General features: G+C 48.5%; 1 protein-coding gene across 3 annotated transcripts in view; it reads left to right on the forward strand.

Annotated features, from left to right (window-relative positions):
• KLHDC4 (kelch domain containing 4) overlaps positions 1 to 9006 on the forward strand; it is a 28714-nt gene extending 19708 nt beyond the window's left edge. For 2 of the 3 annotated variants that reach the window (XM_065848592.2, XM_071814569.1), the window contains 5 exons: positions 3430 to 3511; positions 5459 to 5667; positions 6956 to 7355; positions 8002 to 8115; positions 8408 to 9006. In XM_065848592.2, coding sequence (XP_065704664.1) covers positions 3430 to 3511; positions 5459 to 5667; positions 6956 to 7355; positions 8002 to 8115; positions 8408 to 8583 — 981 coding nt within the window. In that variant the 3' untranslated portion in view covers positions 8584 to 9006. The remainder of the gene's footprint in view (positions 1 to 3429; positions 3512 to 5458; positions 5668 to 6955; positions 7356 to 8001; positions 8116 to 8407) is intronic. The other variant, XM_065848593.2, reaches the window with a different exon arrangement.
• Positions 9007 to 10009: the final 1003 nt, after the last annotated feature.

Below are 10009 nucleotides of genomic sequence, written 5' to 3' on the forward strand. Positions count from 1 at the left end.
GGCCTGACTGGCACGGCAGATGCAGCCAGGAGCGGCTGGAGGTGAACGCTGCTCTACCTTGAAGGTGCAAGAAGCCTGGGAGCCATGGGAGGGCTGGCATTACATGCAGGGTTTTTTTTTCTAGGTTTTGGGGTGGGTTTTTTTTAGTGGCGAGCTTTGCAAAGCTGCATTTGGATCTGGCTGGGAGATTGCTTGTGGCGGGGCTGAAGTGTTTGCTTGGATTGTGAGGTCTGGTGGGACCCTCTGTAGCTCTGCCCGCTAAGGGCTTCTGCTAATTGGTTGTATTTAGCCAATATTGATCTCTTTAATCAGACACATTTAGCATGTTATGCACAAGGAGTGCTGATTCCCCTTCTTCTCAAGACCAGCTCTCTATGTCCAAGTTTCCTCCCCCTTTGACAGCCTTGCTGTCTGTCACTGGAGCTAGGGGGTTTTTTTAGCTAATGCCTGTAAGCCTCTTGTAACTTGCTAATGTACCTGTACGTGCAAAGAACAGGCTGTGGATATCCGCGCCAGTTTTGTGCTTGAAAGCAAACACCTGGAATTTAAAGGCAAGAAGGACAGTGTGGGGAAGAGGAGCCTCTTGTGCCTGCCGGAGCGGTTTGCTCAGGGCAGTGGTGTCCTGGTTGTGAGGGGATTGATCTCTGAGGCAGCGATGTGCTGCTCTGCTGATGAAGTCTGCTTTTGAGCCAGTGTGAGTTGGGGAAAAACAGGCATCACTTTGACAACAAATAACTCCCACTCTACCTCATTGGGGGTTTTCTCAGCCCAAGAAGCTTTGTCATGTTTCATACGCAGCATGTTTACTACAGGGAGCCATGTGGTTTTCAGGAGAAAAATAATGCAGTTATTCTACGTGGCTTGTACAATAGTGAAGCCAACTGCTCTCTCAGTGTTTGATCTTTCCCTTCTTTCTGTGCAGATAACACACATCTTTCCCCGCTCCTGTGTGTCCCCTGCACATACAGACGTATGCTCCATCTGGCATTTGAGGACAAAATCGACCCTACCTGGGACTGGGGAGAACGTAACCACCATTTCTGTTATTGTTAGCAGAGATGCACCTCGCAGTCACCGGGGTGCACGTCAGTGCTGTAATACAAGGTGTGAAGGCTCCTGCCCGTCCCTTTCCTCTGCTCACCTGTCCCTGACAGCTCTTTGCTCAGGTGAGGCTTGGAGGGGTGTTTGGCCGTGAGGGACAGATGAAAAAGCCTGCTGTATCTTGCCTGTCGACAGCTCGGTGGTGACTTGTGCTGCTCTAGACCTGTGTGACAGTGAATTGTGATATTGCCAGAACATGGCATGGTGACTCACAGCACTTTGAGCTTGAGAGCTACTGCTGGAGAGGCCACAATACACACACCGCCAGGCTCTGACCTAGTGTACCCCATACTTACAGCACCTTTCCTAGAAGGTGTTTCTTTCCCTTCTGCCCTGGCAGCTCTTGCTCAAGGGTCTGTTCAGAGTGGGCAGCTCCTAGCACCTGCAGCCACGTCTCCAACACCAGAGCTCCTCTAACCGTGCCTCAGAACCACTCACCGATGCAGAAATTTGGCTTGCTTGTTTTCCATGAGAGCTGGCAGTGGCTGAAGGGGCAGTCGCTGTATAACCTTCAGAAAACAGGGCTGTCACTGAGATCTGTTCCTGCAGGCTTCCTGTCCCTGTGTGCTTGATGTTCTGTTGCTCGAGGACAGCAGGTGGAATAGGACAGTTGTTGATTTGACTGAAGTGGTTGCACAGAAGAGGATCTCTGCAGTGTACACATCCCGTCTTGAAGAGTGTGTGTCTTTGAGTTCTCTAGCAGGCATTTTAGGTGTGTGTGGAGAGGAAGAAGACACGTGAGCCACAGCCCCAAACTAACAGATTTCCCAAGATAGCACTACAGGCAGAGCCTGGTCCTTGAGTTAACTGAAACTTCCCTCTTGCTGCACTGCGAGCAGAGTTCTGCTGTTTCCTCTGGACCTTCATTATCAGCCTTCTCTGGAGCTTTCCAGCATCATCCAGGTTACAGCATTGTTGTGCAGTGCCTCAAACATGCTTTGTTTCCCTTTTCTCTCTTCCACCTTTCTAAGAATTCAATATTGTTCCTACAAATTGGATACTTGGCCATGTAATAAGAACACAGCATCCTCTGCAGTAACAAAACCTGTCAAGCATAAGGCACAGTGTTGGGTACAGATTTGCAGCAAGACCAGGACAGCACCGTGTTGCTCTGCTCCTGGCCCTAGCCTTATTCTGGCAGCACTCACACAGCTCGGCAATGCTGTTGCCCCCAGGAGGAGGGGAATTACAGGGAATCAGGAGCTCTGCGTGAAGGGCTGGATGGGTAATGACATTAATAAAAGACCTCCTACAGTGGTGTTGCATAGTGCTGCTTTCAAATGCTGCATGTTGCTTATGAGCACTGGAGTACAGGGGCTGACAGTGAAGGGAGCAAAATCACATTTAAAATGATGCATTTAATTGCCTCAGCTGAGGCTTGGTTCTGCTCTTGCTGGTGTCTTGCTGTTGCCTTTAGTAGGGGTGGAAGTGGGGCTTCTGTTTCTGTTTAGGAGAAAAAGCTGTTGCCCGAGGCTCTGTGGGCCCTGAATGCTAAAACTGGCAGCTGCAGTCGTGGTGCGCAGCACGAGCTGCCACCTCTGCTACTCCTGCCGTGGGGTGGAGATGTGGGGGTGGCAGGGACCGAAAGTCTGTGTGCAGGTCGCAGGTCTGCACTTAAACTCGGGCCTTGGAAACGATACAGCACAGACGCTCTGAGCTTCTGCCCAGCATTTGAGGGCAGGATCCCAGAGAGCTTCACAAGCCCTGCGGAAAGTTGTTGTGTGCTGCTTTGGAGTGGGGATCTGCTCCTTTTATAGCTGGAGGAGCAGAGGCACAGGTGTTAAATTAGTCCCTGGAGAGCACCCGATACTCTCTGTGGCAGAGTAGAAGGCAGAACTGTGCATCTCTCGTTTCCTTGGTGCTGCCCATCCTTCCCTTCTCCTGCAAAACAATCCATTTTAATCCCTTGTGACAATTTATTTTCCTTCTCTGGGTGCCAAAATTCCCACTCTTAAACTGCATCCTGCAGTGTTGATGCGGCCACAAGTCGCAGGGTCTGTGTCACAGCCTGGTTGTCACAGGCGGAAGTTGCTTGTGGCTCATCACAGTAAATACTCCTGCTTTGAACTCTGCTTGTGAGCTGCCTGATGCTCCAGAGTCACAGTGTGACTACCTGTGCGTCTTCTCCTTGCCTTAGCCGCAATATTTGCATTTTCAGCACAGGAATGTATGGATTCACGCTGCGATGAGGCTTATCTGTGGGGTGGTGAGTTCAGAGTGGCACATCCTGGTGTGAGTTACCTTCCAGGCATTGAAGAGTTGGACCTCCTGTGTTTTGGGCCACTAAAACTGTTTTGCTGAGCATCTCTGTCTTTCCCTTCTCTACAGAGAATTAAGAAGGATGTTGACAAAGGCACCCTGCATACAGATATGTTCCTGCTGAAGGCTGAAGGTGCAGGCAAGGAGGAAGGTGAGCGACTGCTGCAGCTCGGAGGGCTGTGCTGCTGGTGATGCTGCAGGACTGCGAACACAAATGCTCTCTCTTCCTTTGAATAACAGACCCCAAAACCTCAAGCCTAGAACAAAATTTCCCTTTTAATGAAAAGCACTGTGCCCCAGTGTTTGCTTTGGGGCTAAACACAGCAGATGAATTGATTTTTAAATATTTCTTTTTTCCCAGGAGTAGCTGAGTGCATTTAGGTACTGTGACTCAGCTTAAAAAGAAAGGGACTGGGGTGAAGGAAACAGCAGCTGCAAGGAGACATTGGGGGAATTATGTTCTCATTTTATTTCTGTGCGCTGGAGAAGGACGGGCCACCACAAATGCAGGTAGAATTGCTCGCTGCTGCGCTCTGCAAAGGGAAACGTAGGTGCTTGTTGCTGCAGCACATGGTGCTGCACAGCGGTTCTGTCCCCTGCTCGCACTCCCTTTACAGCCCAAAAATGTGAGGCCGTGTCGGCTTTGCTGAGCAAAGCCTGATTTCAGCACTAAGATAAACGGTAGCTCTGGCACAGCAAAATACTGGGGGACGGGAGCTGCTTGAGAAACTTCTTGGAGGAACTGGCAGAGCTCTGTAGAAAGGTTGGGGTATAAATTTTATCAGAGAATAATTTCTGGCTCACAGCTTCATCAGTGTTGACACCTCCCAGCTGGTCCTGGAATAGTCTGAGGTGGAGTGGAGGGTCTTTGGCTCCTTGCATAACTATGTGAGAAGCTCTGGCCTGCACAGCCACATGAAAAGATATTTTAGGGATTTTTTTTTGGTTTGTGTGTGGGAGGGAATTAAAACAACATTTTGAAATTTCTGTTCTCTGGGACATTTTGATCACTGCTTTTCTGTTTCGCAACAGAAAAGCTTTGGGATTTCAAAATTCTCTGCACTGGAAATCCTTGTTTTGACAAACTCTGGTAGTGGTGGCTCATTTATAGACCGTAAAGATAAAGGACTGGGCTGTGACCTCATGAGATTACCTGGTGCAGGGATATTATCAGGAGTGGGTTTTGGTTGATTGGTTGTTTTATATGTGAATGTCCCCAGAAATAGGAATTCCATCACTTGCCTCAGGAGGGAATGTATTTTGTCATTGGCTTAGGGAATGGGACAGTGTTCTTTGAGCTGAATTTCTAAAATGTTAAAATTGTGACTGTTTTATTTAAAACTTAGTCTTAAAGTGGAATTTGAGGGGGAGAGTTGGTCCCATATATTGTCTGGATCCAGGCCCTGCTTGCATTATGTCCTGTTTACCTTGTTGAAATTGTGGTTCCTTCAGAAACACAGTGCCCAGCCAGTGCATATGTTTTTCCCAATCTGCATTTTAGGGGGTTGCTGGAAATCCGGAATAGAAGGAACTGGAGAAAAAGTGGTGGGTTTAGAGCACACGCCTTCTCCCGCTGCTGAGCCCTTTAAAAAAGTGCATTTGGGTCTCCTTACAACAAACTCTACTTGTTCTTGGGATTTAAGGCAGTGGTGCAAGTTGGCAGATAAAATACTGTAGTAGAAGGGACCTGTGGGGAGAAGTTGGTGGAGGGTGAACTCATGGGATAACTGAGGTTCCTTTCCTTAGTACTCTTAGGCTGTAATAAGTCCTGGTGTGGACTCCACCCTCCCGCAAAGGTATACACACCTTTCAAGAGGCTCCTTGCCCCGGAAAGCACACCCTGAAGATCACTCTCTGCATTTGATTTTATTGAAGAAACGACAGCTTTTTAGGGGTAGAAGGAATGTGTGTACTACCTGCTTGATTGAAATGGAAACACAAGTGGGTTTGATGATTGTTGTTGCTGAAGGTGCAATTCTAAGAGTGTCCAAGATGGGTTGTTGAGTTACTTGCTGGTGAACTCAGGGGCCTTGGAAGATACGAAAACGATCTGAATTTTGCTTTGCTGACGCTCATATTTGCTTTTCTCCATTACCAGACAAGTGGGTGTGGAGTCGGCTCAACCCATCCGGAGTGAAACCCACGCCCAGGTCTGGCTTCTCTGTGGCAACTGGTCCCAATAACCGCTCCCTTCTGTTTGGAGGCGTCCACGACGAAGAGGAAGAGGAGACCATTGAAGGGGACTTCTTCAACGATATTTATTTCTATGACATCGGGAAGAACCGCTGGTTTCCTGGACAGCTAAAGGTTTGTTTTAAAAATAACACAGATATATTCAGTTCATTCTCCTGGATCATCTGACATGTGCCCTTTGGACCTTTTTTTGCCTCGTACGGCGTTCTCACGGTGTGGAGCAAACCTCTTTTTCTAATAACTCAGGGTGCTCCAGAAGCTGAGTCACCAGATGTGGCTGCTGCTGTGATCAGTGACCCACTGGTTGCCAAGAGAGGGAGAGGCTGTAGAAATGAAGCTGGGGATGTGCAACTCCTGCAGGTTTTTGCTACCAGACTGACTAAATTCTGTAACTTTATGCAGTTCCTTTCCTTCCCTTCCCCAGCACGCAGCTCCTCCTGATTTCCATGCCCTGCTTCCTGCAGACTGTTTGGGGGCACAAAGTGAGTGGGGTTCAGGGAACCCCCCTCATTCAGGACTCCAGCTGTGTGTGCCTGTTGTTCTGCAATGCAAAGTGAATCAAAGCAGCATGAAAAACCTATTTATGGTGTTTTACTGGAGGCCGGCTCCAGGTCAGGTGTGTAAGTCTGACGTGAGATAGTTCAGTAAAAGCTACTGTGAGAAGATCTTTGGTTGGGATCAAAAACCCTCCCTCTTTTCCCTGGTGTTGATGAGCTACTAGAAGAGATGAAATATTAACCTTGGCTCATCAGAACTTGAGAAATGTGGCCCTCAGCTCAGATCTTTGATTTTGTATGAACTGGTCTCAAGGTGGGGGAGTGAGGTGCAAATGACATGGTTGAAGTTCCTTCTTTCCACACCCACTGTTTCTGGCTTTGTTCTCAAGAAGAAGTCAATCACATAATAACAGCAAACTTGCACTCAGATGTTTGCTTCTGCCTTCCTGGCTGAGTCTTCTCCAGCCTTTTCGGAGACCTGGAGTGTTTCCTGGTAATGCGCTGTAATTTAGCACCCAGTAATTGTTTTGATTTCACAAAATGGTGGGTTATTTTCCCTTGCTCCTGTCACAGACTAGTGGATTCTGTGTGTGTTTGTGCACCTGCAAGACAGGGAGCGAAAGAGCTGTTTTGTGTCTCTTCAGCACATGCTGCCATTAATAAAGGAAGCGACTCCACGCTGTGGGTTCTCCAGGAGTTTCATTGCTCCTGGTTTTATGGCTGGTAGAAGTTCACACTGAGCGGGAGGTTGCGCCTATCGCTTGAGACTAACAATTCCAGTGAAAAATAATTGAATTCTCCCCGCTACCTCCCAGGAGCATCCATAGTATTTGTATTAACTGGCATACGTGCTATTAGAGGCACACAATTCACACGCAGTTCCTGTTCTTTCTTGCTATTAACAGGGACCGAAATCAGAGAAGAAGAAGCGAAGACGTGGCAGACAAGCTGAGGCAGAGGGTGCTGGAGATGAGGTCAAGAAGCAACGTCCACAGGGCCCAGTGGAGATAGTCAAAGAGGTGGTGGCAGAAGATGGGACTGTCATGACAATCAAGCAGGTGATCTCTGGGCCTGCAGCAGAGAAGGAGAGGTCTGAGTCGGAGGAGGAGGAGGAAGATGGAGCCTTGGGCCAGCAAGTGGAGCCGTGCCCCCGTTCAAATGCCATGCTGGCAGTGAAGCACGGGGTTCTCTATGTGTACGGGGGAATGTTTGAGGTGGGCGATCGCCAGTTCACCCTCAGTGACCTCTACAGCATCGACCTACATAAGATGGAAGAATGGAAAGTGCTAGTGGAGATGGATCCAAGTAAGTTCTGATGGTGGAATCCCTCACTCTGCCTTTGGTGTAGCAACTGCCAGGATGTGATTTCCAGCAGCGCTGTATTTTAGAGAAAGAAAAAAAAAAACCAAAAACCAACAAGTATGGAGCTTCGTCTGGGGTGTTGATGAGCTTTTGGTTAGTGGTTTGGGTTTTGTTTTTGTTTTTTTCCTGGACAGAAAAAGGCTTAGGAGTATGTGCAGTGTGGTGTGGTATGGTCACCGTCACTGCAGAAACCTGTCTGCTCCAGACCTTTGTGATCACTGTAGAGAGTGAGCTCTGATCTGTCTGCTTTGAAAACCAAGACATGTAAGCAAAGCGTCTTTGGTCACTGGTGACACATTCTGGCCCGTGTGTCGTGCTGTGCCACCCTTGGCCAAGGACAGGGACACTCTTGCCTGTCCACCCCTTCTCAGGGCAGGTCTTTAGTGCTGCACAGCACGTTGCCATCAGCTGGGGTTCTCTCTTTTTACTTTAAATGTGCAGTGTGTTTGCTGCACGCTCTGAATACACTGGGCTGTTCTCTAAGGGGCACATCTGTATGACCTTGCCCTGGCACCCCCCGTGACAGTTCTGGGTGTCAGAGTGGGAAACGGCTTCGTATTTATTTTTTCTATTTTCTGTCTCATCAAAGAGGCACAAGAATGGCTGGAGGAGTCGGAATCAGATGATGAGGATGATGACGTGGAAGGTGCGGAGGGAGGGGAAGAAGAGGAGAGCTCTGAAGAGGAGAGTGAAGGTGAGGGAGGTAATGATTCAGATAAATGTTGTCTTCACACTAAGGTAAAGTGGGTTGTAGTACAACACCTGCTGGTTTTGCTGCCAGCCTAGAAGGCCTCCCTGGCATCCAGGTGAGTTTTCCAGCAAAAGCAGAGTTTGCACAGTACACTGCTCTTGGGGTAGAAGAGAAATTTCATTGCTTACTGATAGTATTTTAGATTATTACACTTAAACGCATTAGCTGAAGGGTACTCTTGGCCGGGTTGACACATGGAAGAGCAGATCGATTTGTGACCTCTCTTTCTCCCGTTGTGTATCAGGAGAGGAGCAGCACCCGGCTGTTGAGCCTGAGGAGAAGCACATGGACTATCTGTCCAGGACAGAGCAATATTGGATCAGACTGGCCCGCAGCAACATGGGCCCGGACGCCAAGGAGAAGAATGTGGTGAAAGTCGCACACGCCATGGCAAAGACTTTCTATGAAGATTCAGTTTAGATGTTGTTGAGGCTGTTCCAGGAGCAAAGGAAGACGCTGGGAGCAGCGGTTCGCTCCACTGACCTCAGCCCAACGTGCCGGACAGTTCACATGTCCAGAAGCCACCCTGGTGCTCCACATTTGCCAGTTTTGTGGGTGTCTCTGTGCTGACCAGTCTCCAAACACCTGCTTGATTAATGCTCTGGACATGCCATTATTCTCCTGGAGGTTGTGGGAGGGTCTTGAGGAACAGATTGCTGTCCAAGCACCTGTTCTGTTGAGCCTGGCGTATACAATACTGTTGTACTTTTGTTCAAAAGTTGTTTTGAGTCTGTCAAGGCAAACTGCACATCACAATGGTTCACTGGTCCCACATTCCCTCCCCTCACCGAAGCCAGAATGTGTCTTCAAGGGTTTCTACAATAAACCTCTTTGGTTACATCATCTTGGTTTTTCTCAATCCTGTATTAGCTTTTCTATTTCTTTTTCTCCTGCTGTGGAAGAGGGGTCGCTGTTCCCGCTGTGAAACATTCAGGTAATGGTTGTAAGATGCACCAGCAGCCCTGAGGTGTGGCTGCACCGCCTGGAGAAATGAGAATCCTTTGATACCTTTTCTGTGTGAGAGCCTCTGTAACCCGTGATGCATTTAACAGGACAACTCTCTTCCTTTTTAATGTTACCTGTAGCAGGTTTTGCCTTTGCTTGTGGAATTTCCCTGCTCGGTTGGCTGGTGTTTTTTACCCCTGATTCAGCCCCTTTCCTCACGCCATCACTTTCTGTCCAGCCCAGCAACACTGTGGTCCGCAGGGACGACAGATGGGACACAAGTGTGGCTGCTGCAGCAAACAAGGGCTGACTTGAGCTGGCAGCAGCAGGCCCGGGCTGTCCTCGTGCAGAGAAATGCGGGTGCCACGGGTGGTGTTTTGGCAGAGGCATCACCAGGGAACCGGCTCTCGGGGAAGCAGCGGTAGGTTCTGCGAGGGTGTTTAGAATATAATAAATATTAAACAGAGCGGGCTGCCAATGTGATTTAATTGTCAATATAAAAGTGTATTTGATAGGGAGGTACCTTGTGTGTGTAGTAACAGGGGAGAGGTGACAACAAACCATTTATTGATAACGTAGGAGAGACTGCAGCGCTGGCTCGGCTGACAGCGTTGGTCGCCCTGTTGTCCTGGCATGCGGTTGGTTTGCAATACCTTGATCTCATTGACATCTCTGTGTGTGTGCGATGTCTGTGGCTTTCTGCGCTAGTTTTTGGGGAATCTGCCACTGAGTTGCATTTGCAGATTTTGTTTTAATGTTTGTTCTTATTTATTTATTTCTGTTTGAAAAATAGTGGCTTTAAAATCACAGCACCTGTGTGCAGGACTCTGTTCCGAAGGCCCAACCAAACGGAGGAAAGACTCACTTTTTGCCTGGTGCACTTTTGTCAATTTTTGCTTTT

Source organism: Patagioenas fasciata, chromosome 13 (genome assembly GCF_037038585.1).
Source record: "Patagioenas fasciata isolate bPatFas1 chromosome 13, bPatFas1.hap1, whole genome shotgun sequence".
NCBI classification, from domain to species: Eukaryota; Metazoa; Chordata; class Aves; order Columbiformes; family Columbidae; genus Patagioenas; species Patagioenas fasciata.